Source organism: Phaenicophaeus curvirostris, chromosome 13 (assembly GCF_032191515.1).
Source record: "Phaenicophaeus curvirostris isolate KB17595 chromosome 13, BPBGC_Pcur_1.0, whole genome shotgun sequence".
In the NCBI taxonomy this organism is placed as follows: domain Eukaryota; kingdom Metazoa; phylum Chordata; class Aves; order Cuculiformes; family Cuculidae; genus Phaenicophaeus; species Phaenicophaeus curvirostris.
In genome coordinates this window covers 8,811,346-8,824,344 of record NC_091404.1, presented here as the reverse complement: position 1 = coordinate 8,824,344, position 12,999 = coordinate 8,811,346, and the positions used below count along the sequence as shown (strand labels likewise).

At 39.3% G+C, this 12,999-nt stretch overlaps 1 protein-coding gene across 4 annotated transcripts in view; it reads right to left on the bottom strand.

Moving 5' to 3' along the window:
* Positions 1 to 2,503: 2,503 nt before the first annotated feature.
* TBC1D8B (TBC1 domain family member 8B) overlaps positions 2,504 to 12,999 on the bottom strand; it is a 29,449-nt gene continuing 18,953 nt past the window's right edge. Inside the window, exons 13-21 of one of the 4 annotated variants that reach the window (XM_069867728.1) lie at positions 12,721 to 12,850; positions 9,260 to 9,358; positions 8,044 to 8,112; positions 7,589 to 7,829; positions 6,646 to 6,711; positions 6,258 to 6,341; positions 5,330 to 5,386; positions 4,932 to 5,029; positions 2,504 to 4,591 (exon numbers count right to left, since the gene is read on the bottom strand). In XM_069867728.1, coding sequence (XP_069723829.1) covers positions 4,181 to 4,591; positions 4,932 to 5,029; positions 5,330 to 5,386; positions 6,258 to 6,341; positions 6,646 to 6,711; positions 7,589 to 7,829; positions 8,044 to 8,112; positions 9,260 to 9,358; positions 12,721 to 12,850 — 1,255 coding nt within the window. In that variant the 3' untranslated portion in view covers positions 2,504 to 4,180. Of the gene's footprint in view, positions 4,592 to 4,931; positions 5,030 to 5,329; positions 5,387 to 6,257; positions 6,342 to 6,645; positions 6,712 to 7,588; positions 7,830 to 8,043; positions 8,113 to 9,259; positions 9,359 to 10,628; positions 10,682 to 12,704; positions 12,851 to 12,999 lie in introns of those variants that run through there. The other 3 variants (XR_011338388.1, XM_069867729.1, XR_011338389.1) reach the window with 3 other exon arrangements.

Sequence of the window (12,999 nt, the reverse complement as noted above, 5' to 3'; positions counted from 1 at the left end):
CTTGCTCTCCAGGAGGCACAAAAGCAGCAGCCATCACATGTAACTATGAAGAGCTGATGGGATGGGGCTGAAAACAGACACTGGAATTTCCATGATCAGTACCAGAAGCAATAGGGGCAATGCATAAAATCAGAAAAAACAAGGCATCAGTGTGAACATGTCTGCCCACTGTAAATGTGTTAACGTGGATGCAAACCCCAAGGAATGGTGCCCTCCCTGGGCTATAACTCACTTGCTGTCTTGCCACTGAAGCAGACTCAGGCTCTGTGTAAGGCTAAACTAGTGCCAGGCTTCAAAATCTAGGTCTCCTCTGCTTCTGGGGAGGCTGATGTCATAGCAAGGTTTTTGGCTTGGTCCTTGCTTTGGAAAGCATTGACTAAACGTAGCTTTAACATGACCAATGCTTTTGAAGGAAGTTTGCAAGCAGCCCATCATGAGAAAGAACAGTGTCTCAAACATAGATTTTTTTTCTTTAAGTGAAATGAAGTTTTATTTAACACTCTATTTGTCTTACAGTACTACTGCATACAATACGAAGAATAAAATGCCAACCTGCCAACACGAACGTGTTGCCTTCTTGGTAAAGTGACAAAGCTATAGGAAAAAAAACAAACCAAAACCAAAATATCCTATTTTTCTGGAAACAAATTGGAGTATTTCTTTTTGGTTTAGTCCAGATAACAACTGCAATCGCAATTAAGAACCCTGCACGGTACAATTGCATGAGAAACTTTAAATAAAACCACCACACAGCTATTTCTTAGTCACCACAGTAGCAAACTTCTAAAAATACATTATTATCTAGCCATTAGAATGATGAACAAGTGGCTTGTTTTAGGAATGGACAGAAACAGAGAGTCCTTTTTCTGAATCACATGGCAGCAACCATTTCCCTGTCCCACAAAATGCTACTGGTTGAATTACAAGCAGTTCCACCCATGATGGAAAGGGCTTATATTTTTATTACTATTAGATGAGCTCTTACCTCACCCTTTGCATTCATGCCCTGAACTGAGCGCACAAAGGGGTCAAGCAGCCGGCTCCTTGCGGTGGTCGGAGCTGCCACCATTCACCTGGAGTGCAGGGACGGGCTTGGGGTCCCCAAGCAGCACACGCTGGATTGCAGGAGTGAGGGACCATTGCAGCTTGGCTGCCACCCCCTGGGCTAACGATTACATTCAACAAAAGGAATCTCATGTGCATAGCGACAATAACACTGGCCCGGCCACTAGAGAGGACTGTGCAGGGGACGCCAACAGCCACGGAGAACATTTCAGGGTAAGAAAATGCGACGTAGCTGCCGAGTGACACTGGTGACACTGCAGCATGTAGTGCAACCTCTAAACTCTTTGAACAGCATCACTAGTTTTAGCAATCTATATCCTACCTCCAACTGTCTATTTTGTACTGAATAGTGTACATTCATTTATTTCCTATGACTGAAACAAAAAAAACCCACACAGATAACTTCATGAAAACTGTTACAGAAAAAAGATAAGGTAAAAAAAAGATATGTGAAAAAAAAATAGATACATGAAATGACACATCAGTTCTTACTCAACCATGCTGCTTCCCGTTGGTGAATGAACTGGTCAAAGTTCAAAAACACTTCTAAAAAACGTCCAAGGTACAATTTGAATGGAAAGTCCCCCCTAGGGAAGTAGCTGAGTAATTCTAGGTCAGACTCTGCAACCATCAGACTCCTCCCTAGCACTTCCGCTTAATGCCCAGCTCTGTGTGGCTGCTGCCCTCCTGCCACAGAAGTGTGGACACCTGCAGCGTCCTAATGCAATGGGATGGGAATTTGGGTTCATCTTTGCATCTCCAAGAACCTCAGATACCCATAAAGCTGTATCATAGGGCGATCTCTGTCCCTGACTATGCAGGCTTTGAAGTTAAGGCATCATTCGGTGGGACTGAAGAAAGGGAAAGAGCTTCTCTTGCTCTAGCTCCCCCAATCCCGATTAAGCCTGAAAAATTCATGAGCCAGCCTATCTCCACAAGAGGATAGGAGCTAGACACCAACTCCAGAGCGACTCTGTCACAAGCAAAGCAGAAGCATCCGTCAGTATTTTGGGACACTGTGGATACAGCCCAGCAAACACACTTCTGGGTCACACTACTTGGGAATAGCTGACATTGGGTACATCACTGTCTCCCCAAAGGATCTGCTCGTGATCCACAGGCTCCAAAAAGAAGAACCTCCCAGTTAGGCAGCTGCTGCCAGCCTGCTGAAAGCAACTGTGCTCTACCCTCTGTCCTGATGAGGCTGAATGCCTGGCCACCCTGAGCAGTCTTGCTGGATCAACACGCAGGTGTATTACAGGAACAATTTAAAGACATTACAGTTTCTGGGGAAAAAATATAAACAAGTTGAACAGAAAATCAGTTAACAAACTATAAAATTAAAAAGCAGTTAATAAAAGTTAGTGTTCCTTTAAATATCCTAACTTCTGACCTTAAATCTTTTTTTTTAATATATGCTGGTAATCTCTCTTTATACATAGACAGAATAGCGGAAACGTGCTACCACCTAATTGGTAAAGGCTCTACACTTTTTTTGATTGACACTAATAGAGAATGATATTTTTAAAAGGTGCTCAGTTCTGCATAACCAAGCCAAGTTATGCCACAAGGCTATTGTATTTTTCAGGTTCCTTCAGCACAGTCTTGTGCACATAGATTGTAACAGCTTGGCTCGCAACCAAAAAAACGTCATGGAGTTTTAAGACTTTCATATCTCTGTGCTAACTTGCTTCACAAATAGTTCATGGCTTTGACTACTCCTTGAAATTAACAAAATCCATCATGAACTGCAAAAGCTTTTTTGGATAGGATGCGGCATTTATTTACAAGGGGACCCATTAACTTCGGTACAGCTATTTGCGGAAGAATTACTCACTGAGCAAACCTTATCAGAGTATGTCCTGTACTAGAACAACAATATCCTCTGCTTTGTACTTCTAAAACAACATTAAGAAAACAGTGAGTGAGTAAATACATTTTAAAACTAACACAGTGTTGCCCTGCTTTGCCTGGAAAACACATCCACATGAAAGGATAAATTAGTTTTTATGTTTTATGCATAAAAATACAAAGTATTACATTGTATCAAGTGTAATTAGTTTGTGAAGACTTCTGCAATAGATTTTGGAGTTACTCTTCATTCAATAAAACTTTATTTTACATTAATACCTGAGAGTATGGGGGAAAGTAGAAGAAATCGTTCATAAATTCATTGCTCCCGATCAAAACTGTATTCTTCAGAAGCAGCATGAAAATTTTAACACTAATTGCTAGGGTGGTATTTCATCAAGTGCTCATAACACAAGTCAGAATTTCATAATATTCCTCATTCATATTCGTATTGCAAGAAAAAAAGTCAGTGAGTGGTACCATACCCGTTCTGCTTCTTTACAAAACACATGCACAGTATAAAACATAACACTGCTCTGCAGAGAAAGTCTGTCACACAGGCTTTAGAAACAGCCAGTTTTAAATAGTTGAGCAGAAGAGTCCCAGATTATTTTGTTGCCATCGTTAAAACACAATCTCTTCCCCTCTTTCTCTAAACCCATTCTAGCACCAGCTACTACAGGTTTAAGGTCAACATTTATTTATCAGGGCCAGTGGTTAACGCCAAAGCACAGTAATTGAGAGCAGGGCAACTTCCATCTCTAGCATCATGCTCTTGCACCTACCAAAGCCTCTGTTCTTAGTCTTCACCCTGCTCTGATCTCACTCCACATGCAACTTTGGAAATAACTAATTAAACTAACCTAGAAAACAACCTCTAAGCTGTCAATGTTCTTTTAAGTGAAAATGGCTAGAAGTCATTCCTTTTATCACAGTAATAGAAATGAACCTGAAGCACACAGTTGTTGTTCAGATAGGTTTGCAATAGGTCACTTCTAGTATTTCCAAGAAATGTTGCATATTTAATAACATGGTAAAGACAATTTACTATTCAGTCCATTTTTTTGAGTAAAATTTATGAACAATGCAAGAAAGTGATTGTGCTTCGAACTATTTTTATTTACATTACATACCAGTAATCTGATATTTAAAGCTAACTCTTCAAACTCCATTTCCTATGTAAACACTAGGCTCCATTTCCATAGTAACAACCTTCATTTCTAAGTGCTTTATGCAGTTAATTCAGAGTCAAAGGTAAAGAAAATTACATTCTGGTTCTTGCTTTAAGCTGTAAATTTTTAGCACTCTCTATTTTAACTTTTATGTCATGAGGTTTCTCAAAAAATCTCACAAGGGCTGGCTCATTTAATAAGGATGCCAAAATCTGTTCAAAGGCAAAAGACCACTCATGGTTTCCGCTCAAGCTCTGTGCTCTGCTGCCTCCAGGCTGCTCAGAGCTGCTTTCCTTCTGCCCTTTCTCGGGGATTTCAGCAGGCACTTCCATAACAGCAACTGGACTTTTGACTGGTGACATGGGACTCTGCAGTCTTCTCCCAACTTCTTCCATTTTCAGCAGGAGGCTGGTTACCACCGCTATAGCCCGATATAACTGTTCTTCCTCAGGATCCCCATGGAACAGATTGTACAGAGTTTTTGAGAACTGGATGAACTGAGACTACAGAAAATATAGAGAAGACTATTCAGAGAACAGCAACACAAATGTCCTGTTTCACTACATGTTGTGATCTCAGTTCAGTGCCTGCTGCTGCTAGGCACCTGGTACAACTGCTCTAATGATAATATGAGAGTAGACCAGCCCTGATAAAATTAAGTGTGTCAGAATGTCCCTCTCTTCATAAGCTTACAGTCTACAGCAACCTAAAAAAACCCCACAGTCTAATGACTAACAGAAGAGTCTACTTTAACTGATCCTACAAATCCTTTAGAAAACTATTAATAGTACTCAAAGGATAAATAGCAGTCAAAAATAGACAAAACTCAGACAGACAGTCTACCTGATTCATTCTTGGCAAATCCTTAATGTTTTCTTCTTTTTTAAGAAGTTCATCTTGCCATTGCTTCAGATAAGCCTGAATGTCAACCTTCCCCTTCCCTACAAAAAGAAAAAAAAAAAAAAAAGGAAGTGAACAAACAAGAACTAAGAGCTTTTCATGAGGGCTGCTGGGCCATCTCAATGTCATTCCTTCTCAACAGAGTGCTGGGGTCAATGAGAATAAACAATACTGCTTAGTATCAGCATTTACGTCACTTTCTCAGGACTATACTTATTAAAATGGATATGTTAGCACTATAATAGAGATGACATTGCTCCATACACTTTGTCACTACACACTTTCATAGCTCTGCTCCCACAAAAAACCCAGTTACCAAATGTGTCTCCAGGATTCTTTACCTTTTTCTGGGCTGCTTTTCAAAGGGTCACTTTCAAGACTATCTCCAACAGATGAAACTTCAGTTTCAGAGAAGAAAAACAAGAAAGAGTAATTTATTAGAGAAAGAAGGATCAATGGTTCACCTCCTTTTATCAAAAAGTCCATCCTTAAGAAGCAAGACCCTCACCAACCTCTACGTTCTCAACACAGATTAGGTCAACAAGAAACCACATGGTAAGTTTTGTATACTTTCTATAAAAACAGAAGCCACCAGGAGGCTGGAGATGACAAAGGAAGCTGCAATCAGGTATGTCAAGCAAATAACCTTCAGAATACTCATTGCCCGTGTCTTAAACAGTGGCAAGAACAGTGTCCGTATATTACAGAAAAGGTACTTCTGGACAGTTTTTTAAAATCAGAAAGGATCTGTCTTCAAAAGCAGTAAAGCCATACAGCTTTCCAAAAAGAATATTTTATCAACTCCATGAACTTCGATCCCACAAATCTTTTTCAGCTTATTTGGTTTAAAATGGAAGGAAGGGATTTTATGACACTTGCTTATATGCCTCAAAATAATTACAGATTTGGATATCTTATTTCTCAAGATAGGAAATATCATCCCTTTATACCTTGAATGCAAAAGTGAAATGGCCAACACTGCAACAGGTTGCCTACTATGCTGAAAAACACTGACCAAACACACTCTTCTATTTCCATGTAAATATCCACGGCCTTTGAATTCAATCATCAGACTAAATATCAACAAATTCTGCACCACTTTATGAATATCTGCAGAAGGATTCTTGTTAACAGTAATCTGATTTACTGACAGCGTTATGATTTACTGGATTTACTAGTTTTCAGAAGAGATCTCCTCATTTTTTCACAAGATAATTAATAGATTCCTTCCAACATCCTGCAGTTAAAGCCTCATACTCCGAAGCTTACCACTGAGTTGGCTGAACTGGATCAGTTCTTCTTTTGAAAGATCACCACCTTTGGAAGGGCTTAGGGATTCTACTTCAGTAAAAGCTGCAAGAAATAAATTAATAAAGTGGGTTTGGGGCTCTCAAGCTTTATCAAAGCAGTGATAAAAAGCAAAAGATTTGTACAGACAAATGGTTCCTATGAAAAGAAATGGTGTTGGAGCACTTGAAGTCCTTCGCAAAGAATACATCACTTCTTAGAGAAATACACATTTGTATTACAGTTATTGGACAGTACTGTAGCCAGGACTGATGACAACAGGAAGAAAAGTAAAGCTAAGAAATAAAAACATGCAAAGATTATAAAAGCCAGGAACAGTCCTCCCCAAATGCCACCACCTCTCACTTACCTGGAGGTATGTGCAACTTAAAAAGAAGCTTGAGTTTGTCAGTGAAACTTCCATTATACATGGTATCTGTTAGAGGAAAGAGGTGAGACAGTCTGTTCAGCTGGGCCAAACTTCAAAACACCCTCTTAACCTAAGCAAATACAACCCAGGGAAGTTGGAACCAGATGTGTCCTACCACTTTACATTGAGCACTATTACAGATAAAGCTTAAGGCAGGCAATATCACCTGTAGCTGAGCCTGGGGTTTGCCTTCACTGAGGAGAGAACACTCATGTCTATGACTTACTAAAATGAAATCACAGCACCAAAGAAATCTAGCAGTAATGTCTTCTCAGCATTTTCCCTAAAACTTGTTTTCCTCAACAATACCCCTTTGAAAACAAGATGAAAGGAACAGAGTAGTAAGTGAAGAAAACTTTCAGTTCCCCAAAGACATAAGGCTTTGGTCATCTTGCATGATCTGTGAATGAGGTGGCTTAGTATGAGGAAGCATTTATCATCAACCAAACAGACTGGGCCAATGAGATCATACAATTTCCTCATTTTCTGATATTTTGATGGGAAAGCCATATTTAAATTAATCTCAAACAGATTATTCTCCAGGGGATTAACGTCTCAGAAACGTTACTTGTCTATAAAGCCCCTTGTTAGCTATTTCATGGTGAAGTCCAGACAAGAAAATGAAAGCATAGCCATAACTTAAAGCCTTTATAATTCACCTAAACAGTGTAGCTCCCGCTTTCAAGCTCATAAATATACTCAGAGCATTTGGCTTGCCATTTAAACAGTCTTTGCGTTTAATATCACGTGAAAAAAATCAGAGTATTTGACCCTACGAGTCTCCTTAGGCTCTTTATAGTGTACGGAAGGTGATACATGCCAGGGCTACTCCCAGGATAGAGCTCCCTTGCAAATGTGCTACACATACATATTGTCCTCATACCAAGAACACAGGCAAATTGTTTGAAATTTATAAGGCGATCGGAGTCCTCATCCAACAGTCTAAATGTCCACAATGCAAGCCCATCTCTGTTTGCACAGTGTGACCAGGGACTCAAGAGATGACAGAGAACCCTGAACTGCTGGCAATCAATCCGATACTGGTCAAGATACGGCAGACTGGCATCGTGATGCTGCAAGGCAGGACTATTTACATTCCAATAACAGGAAAGAAAGTGCTCCTTCTGCAAAAGAAGGATAAAATGTTAGATTTTCTGAAGCCACACCATCCTTGGGGTGAAAGATGTGGGAAGTTAACTATGCAATTTGATTTAAAGCTGACATGTAAAACATACGTTGAGTCTAGCTTTTACCTCAATTTGTTAAAACTCTTTCATACCCGTAACACAGTCCACTATTAAGATGGATGTTTGGTAAGTGAGGAAAATGGCACATTACCTTGAATAACTCATAAAGCTCTTCAAGATCACTAGGACTGAATTTTACATCCTGGGACACAACACGTAGCTGAAATAAAATTAATAGAAAACTAATTAATGAGTCTTCCCTCTTGGAATAAGACTTAACCTTACATTAAAAGATATTCCTTGAATGTTCCAAGTTTTCACATGCTACAATTAGAAGTAAGAACAGAACTTCTTTTTAAACGCAATCAGAAGATTCTAGGCTGAAAGAAATAATTTCTTCCCCAAAAGTTAGTCACAGTACTTGCATACATGGACCCTACAATATGAAACCCAGGAGAGAAACTCAAGTATTCATAATAATATAACATACAGCTTCCTTTATAGAGGGAAAATGTATATTCAGCTCAACAGTGAAGCTGAATCCTCATTTTTTAAATTTACACACACAAAAATAAATGTTCATGGCTACTAAAAAAAACCCTTCTTTTTTTTTCAAAAAAAGTTAGCTACAAGACTAGATTCCATATTCACAATATATATGTTTTGTAAAACGAAACACAACAGTCATCACCTTAGCACAACCAACAGCACTTGGTATCAGTTGCTACAAGCCACATTTAATACAGAAATCACTGCTTCTTATCTAGACTAGTATTATCAACAGCTATCAGAAATGAGCCACTGGAGAATAGAGGCAAACAAGGGAGCCACCTTGCAACCTTCACCTTCAATCAGGAGCCTGAACTTAAAGGATGGTAATGGCAGCTGAAGAGCTATCACACCATGCACACACTACCAGAGATGAAAAACAACCCTTGTTGAACGCAGTACAATAATGTCATCAGTGACATTTACTTCCCAGAGTAAAAATGCAGGTGATTTCTTGTTCTGCTGTAGAAATGTGGACATCTTACAGTGTTCTGTGCCTGAGAGAAATGCATTCAAAATTTAACAACAGCAGAAAAATATAGGTCAGCCTGTTCCAATCAATGCAAGCATCAGAGGTATGCCAGCCTTTAGAAGTGGTCTGCGATGGCGTTACTTGTAATGAGAGCAGACAGCCATGCTGTGATTCACAGACTGAAAATGTCACAGGCCAAACCCCTGTTAACAGACGTCCTGCAGATGAGAGGAATTTCAGGACATAAAATTATATTTGGCCCTGGAAAATGTAGCGCTACTTAGAATTTTCTAAAAGGGAATGAACCTTATTAGAGGGAGGGGTTTAGTTCTTCCAAGTCACTCACCACATTCTGCTTGGTTGTAGCTTCTAACATCTGGATCACAGAAAGCCTGTTCCTGCAGCGCATGCTCTCAACATCCTCATATCGAATATCGCCATATCTCTAAGAGGAAAAGCATTGTTCTATTAAATCAACTGCTGCTAGTCACAACTAAGCAGATATTTTTGTCTTTCTTGCACCTAAGTACCGCACAGTTATGGACATAAAGAAAGATCCTAGAAACTCCGAGAAAAAAAAATCATCTATTAGAGCATTAATGTTCTTCCTAAACAGCCTAACTTTTAAAAGGGCAAGTGTTTCAAACAGTGATTGAGAAAGAAGAAATTGGAGTAGCTCACTGTGTGGGAAGATAAAGGAAGGGATTTTACCACACGTCGGTTCTATATCCAACATTGCTATAACATGGTGACTACTACTGCAGGGTAACAAAGTCTAAGATGTGTGTGTTGTCAGGGTTTCGAAGTTCGCTCTAGGGAACTTCAGAAATTAGCTGAAGTAATTTCTGAACCATTCCTAGCTAACTCTGGAATTTCTGAAGGACAGGAAAAGAGTCTGAGCATTGGGAGTAGAAAAATACATTTACCTTTAAAGAAAAGTGGGATAATAGGCAAAAAAATAGAAACGAATTCCCAGAGAACTCATGGAATAAAATTATTCAAGAATTAAAATCTAAATAGAAAAGATGTATCAAAACTGGCCAACATTCTTTACCAAGATCATGTTGAATCAATTTAATTTCCTCCTATAAGGAAATTCAGTCCAGTGTGTAGAATTGAAACAGTGGATAGGATAGATATTTAATTTGACACTCTTCAGCAATACATGCAACCAGGAAAACACAGCCTAACCATGACCACCACACACCATGTGCCCAGATGGCTCTAATAACAAACTCTGAGAACAAATAAGTGACAAATGACCAAACTAGACAGAACTTCAAGAAGTTTTTCTGTGGTGTGTTTTGTTCCCATTTCCCACCATGCACTTTAAAGGTATAAAAAACTTCAACACAGTCATAAAGAGTCCAAGCACATAAGCTTTGAAGAATGGTTAGAGGAACTGGGTGTGTAGAATCTAGAAAAAGAAAAGATCAGAGCTGAACGGGCAAGCGATGAACAACAACAACCTAACAGCAAGAAGGAATTGCAAAGAACACCACAACTGAAAATCCTCAATAGTACTTTACGAGCATCCAAGAGGAACAACACTGGATAGTAGGATATTTTCTGACAAGGGCAGAGAAACCTTACAATGGGATAAATTTTTGCAGATTGCCTTTTGTTGAAGCATTTTAACAACATTAGACATTTTTCAAGGATGATCCATCTGATGCTGGACAGATAGCTGAACTGGATGACCTGTGGAGATCTTTTCCAGAAATGTATTTCTATGTTCCTGTGAAGATCACTACCAGCATACTTCTGACTTGGAACAAAGAGGAAGCAGAGAGAAACTGCATCTCTGAATCATATCTAATTCACTGGTCTGGCTTCTGGGCACTGATATTGTGCAATGACCTCAGTAAGAACATAAACAATATATATAATTTAACTCTGAATTAGTGTGATGTCATAAAATGTTACACGTTCTGCCATTCAGCAGCTAAACATGATTTTTTCAAACCTGATTAGATTGCCAAAGAATGAGTCTTGCATTTGTGCCTGAGTCATAAAGGCATGAAGCTGAACATCATTTTAAAATCCAACTCCAGACCTTTTCGCTTAATCTCATTTATCCTGTGAACACCCATGCAAAGCAACAGTATCACAAAGTACATCCCTGTTCACTTATTCATGTTTTGTAATTAGATCAGTCTGCAGAATGACAACTCTCAATTGTAGCAATCTTACCATTTCAAAATCTGTTTTATTTCCACAGTGATGTGAAAATAAACCCCTTCACCAGAACAGAATTGTGTTGAAATAAACTGCCTGGTCAAAATGGGAAGGAGGAAATTGACTCTCACTTTGTATCAGCAGTTCTCAGACAAAGGGCTGTGACCCTTACCAGCATTGAAGAAATTCAGTTTCAACTCAAGATAAAAATTTGCATCCAAAAAAGGGCCAATGGGAAAGGAATTGGGATACAGGCCTAGGAACACAGCTGTCAACTTGGAAGTGGAAGATTCAGGTTCAAATCAATGTTCAAAAGCCATACCACATCAGAGGCCATCGCTTTGGTCCAGCCACCTGTCTGCAAAGGCAGGGGATGAAGAAGAGTTTCTTTGGCTTTGTCTTCCAGTAATGATTCCACCTCTGTAAAAGCTTCAGCTTACACTTCAGAATGCAATACACAGCACTTCATTGTTTACCATCTCTGTTCTTTATCCTGCGAGCATTCATCCACACTGTAAGATCTCACCATGACAAGAAAGAACTATAATTGTTTGCAACTCTCCTCACAAGAATCTCAAAGCCTTTTACAAGCATGATTCTTCAGTGCAACATTCTTGCAAAACTATACTGGGAGCAGAAGCATAGACTTTTTACGTGATTAGCCCAATACTATAAAGACACTTCAAGACAGCTTGAATGTCTGATTCTTCTCTTTGTTCACCCCACTAAAGGCAATGCCCTCCTCTCAGTAAAGATCAAAGAATACAGTCTCTAAACTATACAAATTACAGGTTAGTCAATCTTTTCTAAGTCAAGGCCAGGACATCTTTTGAAAAGAAACGGATTCTGGATCTTTCACTAGAAACATCTGACTGAGAATCAGAAAAGAAAGCAAAAGAAGTATCATGCAGATAAAAGAAACCAGCTAATACAAAAGACAAAATGTGAACAGATTTCTTCTCTCAGCTTGCCTTTCACTTCAGGTGGGCTAAGCAGAAACCTACCTACAAATGGATTAATACCCTGTTGCAAATCACACCAAGGAAGGAAACGCTTCATGAAAACCTGAGGTCAAAAGGAGGAGAAGCTAGGTCTATTTTCTCCCCGAAGCAGAGCTGCCAAGCTAGATGCTGCAGAAATCAAACAAAGAAAGTGCTAAAAGATCATAAGCGATCTTCCTCACCAAACACATGTCTGAACAGTCATTTAACCCACACAACAAACTACTCAAGTACGCAGTCAAGTGCACAGGTTGTTATGTCAAATGTTACCACTATCTGCAATGTGCAGTAATCAGTCTCAAATTAGTAAACACAAGGGCTGTTTCATTTAGGTGATACACTCATATAGTGAATGACAGATGGCAATACGTGACCTGTGATGAACCTGGGAATGCCACTCAGGACAGCACAGCAAGCACATTTCAGGGAGTAAAAAAAAACAAACACAAATCTATCCCATAACCTTTATAGTTTTCAGGGAGGCTCAACAAAAAACAGAGCCCAATTTCTACCAATCTAGGCAGATTTTCTATTCTAGCGTGTACAACGCAGCTGCGCTATTTTTAAGGTAGCCCATGCACCATAAACACTGCATGAGATGTGAAAACATACCCACAAGAACACATACTTCATTTGACTCTCGGATCAAATCAGTAATGTCCACTTTTGGATGGTCACTCTTTGCATCGCTGAGGTTGGAGCCCTGCTGCACGGCTGGAGGCAAAGGACTGTCTTTGTTAGTGACACTGTCAAAGAATCTGCACAAAGCAAACACATAAGAAATCAGCAGGAAACAGTATATCACAAAAAAAACCAATAACATCACTATCTACTGAAGAAAAAGTGCACATAGAATGGGAAATGGCAAAGAACATCAGCATGAGTAACACAAATATGCTGTAACAGT